This window comes from Astatotilapia calliptera, chromosome 12 (assembly GCF_900246225.1).
Source record: "Astatotilapia calliptera chromosome 12, fAstCal1.2, whole genome shotgun sequence".
NCBI classification, from domain to species: domain Eukaryota; kingdom Metazoa; phylum Chordata; class Actinopteri; order Cichliformes; family Cichlidae; genus Astatotilapia; species Astatotilapia calliptera.
This window is the reverse complement of record NC_039313.1, coordinates 11,232,311-11,246,533: the sequence shown is the minus strand read 5'-3', so window position 1 is coordinate 11,246,533 and position 14,223 is coordinate 11,232,311. Positions and strand designations below refer to the sequence as shown.

At 40.3% G+C, this 14,223-nt stretch overlaps 1 protein-coding gene across 1 annotated transcript in view; it reads right to left on the bottom strand.

Annotated features, from left to right (window-relative positions):
• Positions 1 to 13,714, bottom strand: part of msh3 (mutS homolog 3 (E. coli)) — a 63,526-nt gene extending 49,812 nt beyond the window's left edge. Inside the window, exons 1-11 of the mRNA XM_026188804.1 lie at positions 13,384 to 13,714; positions 13,184 to 13,301; positions 12,434 to 12,717; positions 12,134 to 12,343; positions 11,845 to 11,961; positions 11,629 to 11,746; positions 11,392 to 11,531; positions 10,805 to 10,971; positions 2,281 to 2,390; positions 1,999 to 2,113; positions 1,354 to 1,438 (exon numbers count right to left, since the gene is read on the bottom strand). Coding sequence (XP_026044589.1) covers positions 1,354 to 1,438; positions 1,999 to 2,113; positions 2,281 to 2,390; positions 10,805 to 10,971; positions 11,392 to 11,531; positions 11,629 to 11,746; positions 11,845 to 11,961; positions 12,134 to 12,343; positions 12,434 to 12,717; positions 13,184 to 13,301; positions 13,384 to 13,533 — 1,614 coding nt within the window. The 5' untranslated portion in view covers positions 13,534 to 13,714. The remainder of the gene's footprint in view (positions 1 to 1,353; positions 1,439 to 1,998; positions 2,114 to 2,280; positions 2,391 to 10,804; positions 10,972 to 11,391; positions 11,532 to 11,628; positions 11,747 to 11,844; positions 11,962 to 12,133; positions 12,344 to 12,433; positions 12,718 to 13,183; positions 13,302 to 13,383) is intronic.
• Between the last annotated feature and the right edge of the window lie 509 nt (positions 13,715 to 14,223).

Here is a 14,223-nt window from a genome sequence, read left to right as displayed (position 1 = left end):
GCTTTTTCAAGTGGTCTTCCTTTCATTTGAAAGATCATAGCTGGGTCTCTAAAACAGACCAGTTTTTAGAGGTTTTCAATCAAAAAGGGTTCAAGCACAGACAAAGCATCCTCTGAACTTGCTAAGTTTGCTCCTACAACCCCCATATTCATTGGTTAGACTGTCAATATTGTACCATTTGGTGAGCAATAGGATTCAGTGAAGTCTATTCCTTTGGAGAGCTATCATGCACCCGCACACAGGAAATTGATTTTTTATTTTTACCAATCACCACAATCTAGACCTCACCTCAATTTCTCTTAAATGAAAATCAGGCAAAAGCAAGGCAACAAAACAGGATTTGTAAGCACCAATCTAAAAAGACCAGTAGTTCCAGTCAGACAATGGGACAATGATTGATCAAATTTAAATCAGGTATAGTTTTTGTTTCATGAGCCAAATCCAGGAAATGTTCATCACATCTTGTTGTTTAAGAAAAGTATAAAAAAAAAACATTTTAAGTGTGTAGCATCAAGTCAATTAAATTTCAATACATGTCATTGCCAGAAGGTCTGCTGTGTCTCACAGCACAATCTCAAGAGAATGGGGGAGTGACTCACTGCCCAGCACCGTGGAACCCGATTGGTATTGAGAAGCTGTGGTAAATGTTATAACATCGCTCAGGATGACCGGTGATAGGTCAGTGCTGGTCATGTCCATGGAGGGACACAGACTTCTACAGGTTAAGCAATGGTATCCTAACAGCCATTAAGTTTCAGTGTGAAATCCTTGGCCCCATTGTCAGACTTTATGTTGGTGCAGTAGGTCCCGGGTTAAATCCTGGGGCCTTACAACACCCTGCCTCATGTGCTGAGACTATGCTGGCAGTTCCTACAGCTCCTTTTTGAGCAGTGTATTGTTATTCAATAGCTATAGCAGTGGTGTTGAGGCTTGGTTGTGAGTCAAACTTGCACAGCAGACATAACAACTACAGACTGATTTAAATGGAGCGTCAAAGCAAAAGACACACAAGTTTCAAATTTTGACTTTGCCTGGTGTAATGATAGCCAATTGCAATGCGATTACTAAGCTAACAATGTAAAGGTTTGATCAAAACATTTTAAAATATACTACCAACAACATTGCTTTGAAAGGGAAACGTTTACACGCTGTGTAATGCTGATGGCCAATGCGATTCAAATAGCTGAACCTGCCAGACGAAAATCTGGTGCAGATGTTTCCGTTTACCGATTACTACACACCAGAGGACTATACTGTACGGTGCAGTGCAAACCATTTATCATAGAGACAGCCATCACCCTTTGTTATGTTTAATCAGTGGTGAAGACTTCCAGCTCAGATGTGAATATTTACCTGATTGTTGAGTATTTCTAGATTTCGGAGAGTGCCAGCGCTCAGAGTCATAATCTCCGACTCGCAGGTCAGACGCCGGAAGGAGCTGCAGGAAGTACAAACTCATATAAAAATATAGCATGATGACATTTTGTTTCTATTACAGGGATTAAAGTAATACAAGATATTATTTTCCCTTTCCTGGCGTATAAACACTGGTGTTCACATCAAATGTAAAATAAGATTTAAAATAAAACAATACTGTCATTCTTTTTGTTACACGTAACCTGTTAATCCCTAGGAAATGCCAGAACCAGGGAAGGAAATAACAATCATTTTCAGTATAGATTAATGTATCGATTGATCTTTCAGTATCTATCTGAAATGTCAAAGAACAGAACCAAAAAAAATATCCACAACACGTTCCCAGATTCTACAGTGACATATCCAAATATCTTGTCTTGATTGGTCGAAAGTCGAAGAAAAGAACCAAAGCTGGCAAAATGGAAGCCAACGAATGTTAGCTTAAGAATTTTTGCTTTAAAACTACAAAAAACTATTGATAACAGAATTTTAAAACCTGAAAATTATATTTTTGTCTGCTCAGTGGAAACAATGGATGAATACAGTCGCAGGCTATGTTGCTGAATGTTTGTTTTCATGTACCTTTCACTTCTAAGAACTCGCTCCAAGTTGAATTCTTGAAGGTACTGGATGAGCGGCCCCAGACAGCTGATCACTGGGCTCTCCAGGGACGCGACGCTCGACAGAGAGCGAGAGCCTGGAGGACACACACATAAAAACATGCAACATCAACACACAGCCATGAGTCATGAGCCCACTCCTCAGACACATCTACTGTGCTCTCAATGACAGGATGTGAGTAACTGAGGCGATCATAGTGTAACAGGAAAAATAAAAGCGTTGCAGTGACACAAGCATACACACCTTTCGCCTGGATGTGACAGTAGAACGAGGTGACTGTGTTCATTGCCGAGGCAAACTCAAACTCAGCGCTGTCCCTCCTCTCTACTCTGACTCTGTCGTCAGCCTGAGCGCTGAAGGAAAACAATCACAAACTTTATTTATTTATAACAACACAACAGCATTAATATCAGAGATTAGTGACTGTACAGATACAGAGATAAAGAATATATACAATACTGTGTGCAACAGTCTTGAACTACTATTATTTCTTAACATTTCTCTTAAGAAATGAGAAACACGGGCAGTGATTTATTGATACAGGTACAAACATAAATGGAAACACAGTACACAAAGTCTAAACAATTATGAGGTTGAAATTCAATATTTGGTATGAACCCCCTTTATTCTTCAACATAGCCTGAGCTCTCTAAGGCAAGCTTGCGTGTAATTTCTTTAAGCAGTCTTCAGGAATCGTTCTCCAAGCTTCTCAAAGGAGATTCAAAGCTTTTCTTTGGATGCTAGCTGCCCTTTGTTTTGCTCTATTTTGAGATAATCACTGTTTACTAATGAAGTAGAACTCTGGGGAGGCCAATCCCAGACTGATACTGTTCAATTGTGTGTTTTTCTGTCCATATATGTCAACAATTTTGACAAGATTCCCAGCACTACTGGTTGAAATGCATCCCTAAACCACACCTCCACTGTGTTTTACAGTTTGCTGCAGACACTAATTGTTACGTGTCTCTCTTTGCCATCTCTGTGCATATCGATGAAGATTTGGGTTCATAAGACCTGTTGCAGTAGTTGTAAGTCCAGTCCTTCTATAATTTGGCATAGCTCAGCCTTTTCTCCCTAATTCCCTTCTTTAAGAATGGCTCCTTAACAGCCATTGAGCCCATTTATGATGACGATTCCAGTCAATAGTAGATGGATCAGCTGAAGGGTCAAAAAGGTTCTTCGGTATATTGTTATGCGTAGGCACAACTGTTTCATCCATCGAGTTTGGTGACTTTAATTTTTGCTTTTGAGTCATTAGTTGGTGTTAAGTGGCTGAACAATCAAGAAAAACATTCCCTGAAAATGGTCAACTTCAAGAACTAATTTGAAAATGAGAGAAAGTCAAGTCCAAAGAAAAACTTTGAAAGCCCTTCAGAGAGGCTGGAGAACTATAGCTCAAGACCACTTTAATAAATTATAAGAAAGTCTGGCTCTTTGGAAAAGTATAAAGAAATACAAGGAGGCTCAAGACTTCAAGAACATCTTCCTCTGAGAGAAAAACATTCACATAGCTGGACTGCATGTTCCAGCCATCCTTTTGTTTAACTAGAGTCTATACACAGAAATGCAAACCTCAGTCACACACACCTGAACACATTTTCACTGCATTTCCTCGATGCAAAACGGAGATCCGTCGGAGGATCTCCGTTTTGCTATATTCACTCTTTTGGCACTGCTGCTTTCAAGGACTCTGTTACTTTGTCTGCACAGTTGTTGCCAGGGCAACCAAGGCAAACACGTGGCTCTGGACTAATGCCCACACATACACACACACACACATACACACACACACACTTACTTACTTCATCATATTTCACTTCAGCTACTGTTTGGACTGGGAGTAAGAATTATGTAAAATGATCAATAGACGACATAATGTACAACTCACAGCCTTAACCTTTTTTTTTTTTTAAATCAAAAAATATTTTGAGATTTACAAGAAAAGCGACAACTGCAGGTATCGATTCGGATGAGAGTGCAGCGTTGCATCTCTGCAGAATCCCTAACAGGACCCACCAAGGTGAAGATGGGTTGTAGGAAACTAAAGAAACAAACAACTGGGGGTTTGACTTCTTCATAACTCGTCTCGACTCAGCTGATATCTAAATTACAGAGAGCTTTGATTGGATCGGATTTCATTTCATCTAAACAATAGAAAGAGTCTGCAGCCAGCACAGCAGCTCTTATCATTTTGAACTAAACAAAGGATGTCAAATATACAGCCTGAAGGTGCCAGTAGAGTCTGCTGCATGGGCTCAAATGAAAATGTGTGCAGATAAAGATGGCTGTATTTATAAGTTTTGTGTCCCAAGTTGTAAAGAATAAATCTGCTAAAGAGTGGTTGTCCAAACTGGTAATTTCATAAGCATTATTGCCAGTTCTTATGGGTAAAGTCATTAACTATGTGTGTTACCACATCTGAACAAGAGTGTTAAAGCTAAAAGCCATACAAACAGAGCAGTTTCTTTCATTTACAACAGCAACTTTTCTTTGTAACAATAAAAGTCTGAGTGAATATGGAAAACAATGATATATTACCGAAACTGCACTTTTTATCTTAAAATATGTTAGGCTGTTAACATATATTTGTGGATGAATCCATAAATATGACCATTTTCATAATGTATCTCTTGGATGTGGTGCACGAATTAAAATAGGCTTGATACCCCTATGCCAAAAGTGTAAATAATAACGTTCTGAGGTTGATATATAGTTGAAAAAACGTCAACATTCTATTATTTTTAAACCAGGTCAACAACGTAAAAAACTCATTTACTAAACTAGTTAACATTTTGATGTGGTTATAGTGCAAAAGAAAAGGTCAGAAAATCATCGAAGTGATTATGATTCATTATCTGAGGGACTATGAATATCTGTGTGTCATACAGAGACTGTATATAAAAGATGGGCATAACAACTGAAACATTAGCAGCTGGCTAGCAGCAAACCCTGTTGATTGAGATCATAGCTAAAACACGTCAGGAAAGTGTCAACATAGGGCACAAGAAACTAAACTGTTAACTATTCAACTGGAGAAGTCACTCCCTGCTGGCCATTAGAAAGAATTGAGGTGTAAAGCACTTCCACATTGGCTACACTCTTTAGATCTGGTAACTTTGTTTAGATTTAGTCTACTGGTGTATTAACAATGCACAGTTGTTGAGGAATTTAACTCAAAAACACCAAAAATCAAGTTTATGGGCTCCTGGCTAAAAGGTTAACAGATCATCAGAGTCTTTAGGACTGATCTTCTGGGGTGTGAAAGATTATATTAGGGTTTCATCATAAAATATCCAATAATCCTGAAATATTCCAGGTCAAAATTACACTGCTGTTTGTAGAGCCACTAGTGTAGACAAATTATACTGTAGGTACCATCAGCTCACAGAAAACCCTGTTTATGTACTGTACGAGAAAAAAAATGCTACTTTTGATACTGGGACTACAACTTGCACAGTATTGTGTAAGCAGCATATAATAGCAGCAGATGGTAAATGGACACTTCTCAAGCACACCCCACTGGCAGCATAAGGGGCAGCCTGGGGTTTAGCATCTTTCCTAAAGACACTTCACGCAGACAAAAAGAGTTAGGGTTTGAAATCCCAACTCTGACACTACGGAGGAAAACCTAACAAAGTCATCAAAACCATCCTGACACCACAGCAAAAAACTGGTAAAATATGCCTTGTGGTAATGCCAAGTTTGCAGTGATGGTGAAAAATCAATGAAAATCAGAAAAGCAGAAGGTTACAACCAACAGATCAGAGGTTAAAATGCATAGCATGCAGATTAAAGTTTTCAGATTAGTATCTTATTAGAGATGGCACGATACCACTTTTTTATGTCCGATACCGATATCATAAATTTGGATATCTGCCGATACCGATATGAATCCGATATAGTGTGTTTTTTAATCAATAAAACTTTTGATATCTTGCTGCATTTTGTATAAGTTCATACTCAAGTTTAAATAAACAACAATACTAAAGCTATTCTGTTATACCTGTATGTAAAAAATACACTGCACCCAAAATATTTCATAGTAATAGCAATACTGATCAGTCTAATAAACTTAAACCTGCACCATCCTCCCTATTCTGGTATTTTAAAGAGTACTTAGCAGAAATATTAAGCAACCAAACTAATAGGGTTGCAAACTCCCAGCAAAAAAAAAATAGGGAACCACCCCCACCCTATGATACTTAATCGACGTAATCAACTTTAATTTGATGCAGTGTGAAAAAAAATGCACAGAAATAAATAATTTTTGGCTTGGCCTCACCTATGGCCACGAGCTGTGGGTAGTGACCGAAAGAACGAGATCGCGGATACAAGCGGCAGAAATGAGCTTCCTCCGAAGGGTGGCTGGCCTCTCCCTTAGAGATAGGGTGAGAAGTTCGGCCATCCGGGAGGGGCTCAGAGTAGAGCAGCTGCTGCTCCACATCGAAAGGAGCCAGCTGAGGTGGTTCGGGCATCTGACAAGGATGCCCCCTGGGCGCCTCCTGGGCGAGGTGTTCCAGGCATGTCCCACCGGGAGGAGGCCCCGGGGCAGACCCAGGACACGCTGGAGAGATTATATCTCTCGGCTTGCCTGGGAACGCCTTGGTATTCCCCCGGATAAGCTGGAGGAGGTGGCTGGGGAGAGGGAGGTCTGGGCCTCTTTGCTTAGGCTGCTGCCCCCGCGACCCGGCCCCGGACAAAGCGGATGAAAATGGATGGATAAATTATTTTTCAAGAATAATTAAATAGATTCAACATCTTTCTTCTACAGAACAGCAGACTGCACAGATCGTACCTTCCCAAAGGAAAAAGTACTATAGCTTACTAGGGTATATTAGACTTAACAGTTACTCTATGCAGTAATGGACTTCTATACATTTTACATAAGATTAAAACTTTGGATGTACGATTCAGATAATTATTTATTAAAAGCTACACATTTTAAATGATAATAAGAAAGAAAAGTATGTCTTTGTGCCCCCTTTTCCCCGTTCATGCCCTATTGGCCCCCCTGGCTAAACTTTGCTAGATCCGCCCCTGCACAGTTACCAGCCGTCAGCTACATAGAAAAAGATCCTGGTGTAGAAAGTAATATTAAATAAAAAATCTAACAACAGCTTATCAAGCTTAAACGTTCTGCTGTTGTTCAGCCGCTGGTTTCCTCTTTCTGGTGCAAAGTGATCCAAAAACAAAGAAGAGAGACAGACTCGCGACAGAAAAGCCGATCAGCTGATCATTAATCAGTTTCATGATTGCAGTAGCAGCAGGAGAGGGAGGGAGAGAGAAGAGGCAGTCGCTCCATATAATAGTTGTTAAGCTTAATGCGGGAATGCTTTACAAACATTCAGAGATGAACTTACACACTTGCTTTACTTCTCTCTGGGATAACTTCCTCGGAGATAAAATGCCGGTTTGGTACCCAGGCTACAAATTTTGTGAGGTGCTTTTTTGATATTTAATGGATCGGATTACATTTCTTATTTCTCTCCGATATCCGAGCCAGTGATTTACGTCAGTATCGGACCGATACGTAATATCGGATCGGTACATCTCTAGAATCTATTACTGCAAAGTGAATCCAAAGCTCTGAGAGCAGCCACTGAAATGGACATACACACTTTTAAAAATGCACAGTGTACGTCTGCTTGTTTGGACCCCTTCTAAAACATGACTGTGATCTTACCAGCAGCCAAGCACTTAAACTTAAAATCTTTCAAATAGTGAGAACATTTATGCTCGTCTGACATTGAGCATTTTAGCCGCTTCAATCAGCGTCACTGCTCTGATCCAGACTCATGACTCATGACTTTAGGCTCTGCGTGAATAAAGCAAGCTAATACTTCACCTAGCTACAACCAACCTCAAAGGGACTCATTATCAGCCGCTCTATAGACACAAATCCTGTTGCCAGGGGTTCCATCTCATCAGCCCACCCCAGAGACACACACTGTCACCAAGAAAACCCAGTTAAACTTGCTCACCAGTGTGGGCCTTGCCTTAGTATTTTACTGTATTTACTGTAACCGCAACATGATATAATCAAAATATCAATTATGCATTTATGTATAATTATTCTGGTCTAATGAATTTAACTGAGACAATTAACTGCAAAGAAGAATATACTGGAGAACTTGTCAAAAGCAAAGCTGTGATGGGCTGAGAAGTATTGATAGTGAAGAAAAATGCATTAAATGAAATAAATCTGTCTTATCTTAACAGACAAAGCTGCACTCTACTTTTATGTCATAAGTTGAAAATTGAGAAGAGCCTTGTCTCTGATAAACACACTGCCAGACAGCAGAGCTGTTCAAACACAATAATTGAATTGGCCTTTACAGGCCCGTCTCACTATAATCACTCAACATGGACATCTGAAAAAAGGAAGCCAAGAGAAATAGAGAGAAATTAATACAGATTAACTAAATTGTCTAGAATTAAATTCAAGCTGAGGGTGGTGAAAAAGGAAGGAAAATTGTCTCTAGCATTATAAAAGAGTAGGTAATGAGAAATCTGCCCAGCCAAGGAGTCAGACAAAAGAAAGTAGCAGAAATTTCTCCCATTTATCCAATCATCCTCTGCTAATCTAATCCACTCCACTCCCTCCCACTATCTCGTTTCATTTTCACAGCATAATGCAATCACAAGCTCCCTCCAGAGGATCTCCTCCCCACTGGTGTGAACATGCTGGCTCCAGACTGTCAGCAAAGAGGAGTCGAATGGCAGCGCAATGGGAGGCAACAGGTTTATGGATTACATTCAGCTCAGCGTCACCGTTGCTGCTTGTGCTGTTGGTCTGCCAATTAATAAAAGGACAAATGTACTCAGTTTTCCTTTTTTTGTTCTTGTGATTCATACAAGAGCCTGCAGACAATAAATTAAGGCTTTCAAGAGAAGCTCAAGACCTTCAATACATTCTGATGCTCCTTATGAGCTAATCGCTGGAATAATCGAACCTGATGCTGTTAACTTTTCTGAGGCTAACTTGGGTCTTCATCTGTTTCAAGTTGGTCTTTATGTGTCTATAAGAGTATTTTTCTACTAAATTCTGGTGGATGAAAAGTCCAAATTGTGTTGATCTCACAAGAAGCCAACCTACCAATGAGAAAAGGGAAAACTGTAAAGCACTTGTTTAAACTGATTACAACCATCAAAGCCTCATGTTAGTTATACACACACAAAAAATCCATTAAAAAACACATTATGAAACTTGATCTTTTAAACGACTGAACTGGAGGAAGAACTTTAAATATGTGTAGGCAGGTGTAGGGCTGCTCAATTAATCGAATTTTAATCACGATTACGATCTGGGCTTTCAACGATCATTAAAAATGACTGAGCCGATTATTAGCCCCTCCCTAATTTATCCGCGACACCTTAAAGGCCGGTCCGTGAAAATATTGTCGGGCATAAACCGGTCCGTGGCGCAAAAAAGGTTGGAGACCGCTGGTTAAGAGGACCCGAGGGAAGCTCGGAAAGCTAAGCAGAAGTTATTTGGAGAGTGACTGCCGTTGGTTGAAAAGAGAGTTTAAAAAAAAAAAAACTTCAGTGGTGTTGCACACTATTTTATATTATTTTTTTAAAGTCATTGTTAACCCTTTAAAGCCGGTCAGAGCAGCACGCTCCGTTTTGCGTAACTATTTTTAAATCCCTGTAGAACCTGAACCGTGTAAGCTAGCACAATAATTTGTTTTGCATATGAAACCGGAGGAGTTGTACTTACATCTGATGCCATCAGCTTGTCCTCGGTCACGGTTTCGTTCCACATATAGCTTTGCAAAAACTGCATAAAAAGCGCTTGCAGGAACAAAAGCATAATATTCCAGAAACACGCTTTGCCGTTCCTATCAGCTGTTCGTAACACTTCCCACAGTGAAATGATGCACATGCTGTTTTCTTTGCAAATTTGCATCATAGGATTGTTTTTTGTTTTTCCTGCAGTATATAAAAATTGCTGTATCTCCAAAATAAAACCATGAAGACACTCAAAATAAATTTCCTGTTGTTGTAAACTATTTTTTGCAACTTTATTGTATTTAAAGTTTTGAGGGATAAACCTCTTAAACTTCTCCAAGTAGAAATATATGTAAACAAAACAAAAGCGATTTTCAATTTTTTTTGTAGTTTATTGCACTTTTTTGCAATTTATGTAATTACTATGCACTTAATGCATACATATTATTAAAATATGGGCTATAACAGTTGTATTGATGTATAGCAACTTGAAATGCTCCCACAAATGGCACTACAGCATGTAAAAAAAATAATATAAGCTCTGGTGGACTTGGTTCTATAGTAGGTCTTAAAGGGTTAAATAAACATCGTCAAATAATCGTGATCTCAATTTCAGTGAAAATAATCGTGATTATCATTTTTGCCATAATCGAGCAGCCCTAGGCAGGTGTGTAACTGCTGTCTTTTTCTTTTAATAAAACTAGTGATATAAAATGACCATTTATTGGGACATATGATGTCTATGATCTTTTAAAATACAGAAGGCTCGGCTGGATCCTGTTTATCCCTGCAGTGAAATCCAGAGTGCTGAGAACCAAGCCGACATTGATTTCCTCATCCAGACTGAGCCTGAGGAGTTTCAAATAAAACAACCGTCTGCCTGCCCGGGGAAACCTAAACCTAATTCTGCAGAATGAAATACACCAAACTCACAAACAGATACAGCTTTGTAAACACATACATAAGCTCAGCGCTTCAGCACGTTTTAGTAATAAATTGGTATATATTGCCCTCTAGTGTCTTCCCAGCATATTACCTTGCATTCGTAATGCTGTGCAGGAGTCTCTCGGTTTGCTCTGAGAGGTCAGAGGGCACCAGGATTTCGACAGGATTGATTTTAAGGACACGGCATTCCAGCTCAGAGCGAGAGGGACCGTCAGGAAAACAGTCCAGAAGCACGTCGCCGGTGCTGGGCTGAACTGCCTGCAGACACAAACACATGCTGTGAATCAGATGATGTCAAAGATGTGCAGCTACAGCTCCAAGTTGACAGTTATACACTGTATAAACTGAAAAATGGCAAAGCATGTTCAAATTTTATTAAAGTAACTTTTTGTCTTAAGTGAGCTATTAATCAAGATTTAATTTCTTTACAATTTCTTCTTCACTACAAGTGAGTGTGTGGTGTTATTACACTATCAGCATGCAAAGAAACTGAACAGTGAACATTAAATTATTTTAAAATAATACACAACAGTCCCCTAATATGTGTTGAACAAAAAGCCAAGGGGTAACCCTACTTTTAAATTAAATTTTTGATTTTCATCTCTTATACACAGAATACCTGAAGAACAATCAGCCTAATGGCCAGGTGGGATTTATGGATTGACTTATGAAACTCACCACAAGGCCTACAGTGAGCTGCTTCTTCAGTTTGTCCCAATTCTCACTAATACAAAGCAGGAAACTGTCGGGAGGGTCCGACACAACATCATCACAGCCCCCCTCCTCCACATCCCCGAGTCTGCAGACCGGATTTACATCTTTTAAAAAAACTGTCAAGGAAACTGTTTCAAACAAAGAGTGACAATAAAAAGTTGTTTGAGAACACATGCACACATTCATCATCTATAAGGATACCCTCTCCCACCAAAGTGGACTTGGTGTACAGGGCGCTAAGCTGACGAGTGAACAGAGTATTTCTGTTGGCCCCTGACGCTTTGATCGCAGATGTTTCTGTCTGTTTAACTACTCCGACCTATAAATTAAAACATTAAAAAAGCCAGCAGAGCATGAGCCTAAACTGCTTGCAATTAGTAAACAGTAATCATATAAAGTCAAAGATAAACCAGAAACCTTGTGTCCGTGAGACACCAGCCGTCTGACATGAACAAACAGGCGGTGTGTGGGGATGCTGCACGTCATGAAGTTATGATCCAGATGACAGACGATGTTCAGCTCCTTTGCAGCAATCTGTTCACAAACAAAACGTCCTTCAGCGATCAGTGAAACACAAATCAGGTGCTGAGAGCCACTGTGTTGAAAGAAGAGAATCATCTAAAACATATGTCTTTTATATTTTATACAGTTTAAATTTAAACTCCCTCTAAATGCATCACTAACACATCTGCTTTTTAGTTCTCACCTCTGCATCCTCTCCAAAGAACCTGTACTTGTAACCACACTCCACAGCCAACAAAGCATCCTTATGCTGCTGTTTCAGCTGGATCACCTGCTGCTCAAGGGGGGTGAAAATGCTCTTTGAACGCCTGGAGGAGGTGCTACAGTCCAATGGAGGACCCAGCTCTGCACACTTTCCTCCTCCTGTCTTGGCAAACTGAGAGAAGTGAACTCCCTGCAGGAATAAAAATACATCAAATCTGTTACGATGTAAAAAGTCACACTTGCTTTTTCAGTGTTATCAGGTACTTTACTTTTTGCACACCTGTTTTGCAGCAGCCAACCCCAGATCTGCCTTTTCTTTATCATCCTCCTCTTCACCTTCATGCTCCCTTTCTGCATGCTGCAGTCTGTGTGTAGTTTCAGGTTGACCTGTAGCACAACGAGGAGACCAATCACTGCTTTCCTGACCTGCATCAGCCATCTCTGTTTCTTCCCGGGTGATGCTGCTGACGACACTGGGCTCAGCCCCGCAGGTGAAGCCTTTCAGCTTCTCCAATGTGGAGGAGCACAGGCTGCCTGCTTTTCGGCTCAGCGTCAGCTTTGTGTCTGAAGAGAGAAGACAAGTACTACAGTCACATCAACAACAACTTCACTTTTTACCCCTCAGCTGTAAGAGGCTGGATTTGTGAATGGATTTGTGAATGCAATAACACGAGTATGAGGCGAGGTAGGATTCTGATATTCATAGCACACGTGCTTCTACTAAAAATGTTGGACAAGTTCAAATCTCGGTTACCTCAATCTTTCTGAAAATATTGTGAATGCAGTAACTTAAGAAGGAAGTCACCAAGGATTTTTAAAATTTTACCGTAAGTGCATCTACTAGTGCATCGAGGGGTAGCACTGGAGGCCAAACAAATGCGTTATGGGCAGAGTTATCTCATCACAATCTATACCAGTGCACATGTTGTTTGGAGAACTGTGATGCTGCTGGGCACTGGACAGATATAAGTGACTTTATTGAGGGTTTAGAAGATCATGGCATATTTTTCTGTCTGAAGTCAACACTCACCTTTAATGCCCTGACAGGACGCAGGCTCACACTCCACATCCTCCGCCTGGTGGTCCTTTGGAGAAGGCTTAACTCGTTTTCTTGGCAATTCCAATTCATCATCAGATGAAAGCTTCTGCTGGAGGACAAAAATGAACTGCACTTCAGTAATTAGCATTGAGTGAAGCATGTCTGATATGTGCGTGTGAAGCTCAACTCACGTTGCCTCTTGAAAGTTGCTGCTCTGCAGGATTTGGGTTAATCCCGCGCTGCTTGTTGGAGGCAAAGCTGCTGCTGCTGCTGCTCAGTCCTCCGAAGTACCTGCTGATGGAGGTCTGAGTGGTGCAGGACTTTTTCAGAGACTTTGGCATGCTTTAATGTTCGCTTACATTTGATCCATAATAACAAGTCGCATAAAAATGAATTTGCTTGTACAATAAAGTGCAGAGCTTTGACAGCCGCTGTCCAGCTTTTCAAAATATAGCAGCGCATACGATGAGGTCACAGACGCGTAAATGACGCGCGCCTTCTTCTTCCTCTTTGGTTAGCAGAGGTTGGCGGCTCCAGGAGCGTTGCTGCCTCCTCCTGGTTTCGCCAAATATTCTACTCAATGCATTCTGCTCTGTGAAATCTTACAATTATACACTCTTCATCACCGGAACTCCTTCTGTAACGTGTATTGTAGTTGATCTCAAGTTTATTTCATCCTGAAAAAGTAAAAGACTGAATTGTAAACTGTTGTTTTTGCAAAACTTGTCGTATTTCTTGAACATTTTTCATTTTTCTCATGGGCCGGATTTCAAGTTACGAACATGAACAATGACGTGTCTGTCAGCAGTGCATCGTTTGAATGATTGTATGCATGTTAAACAAACAAAAACAAAGGATTAGGAGGAGAGGAAGCAGATCTGGACGGGCTGATTTGTAAACCCAGCCTGCTCAGGTGTACCACACTTCTACTTGGGTTATGTCTGGAAAACAGAACAGCAGAAAGCAGGCGGCACCAGGGGGCAGTCTTGTGTTTTAGAGCAGCAGATAACTGAAACAATCTGTCAAACTTC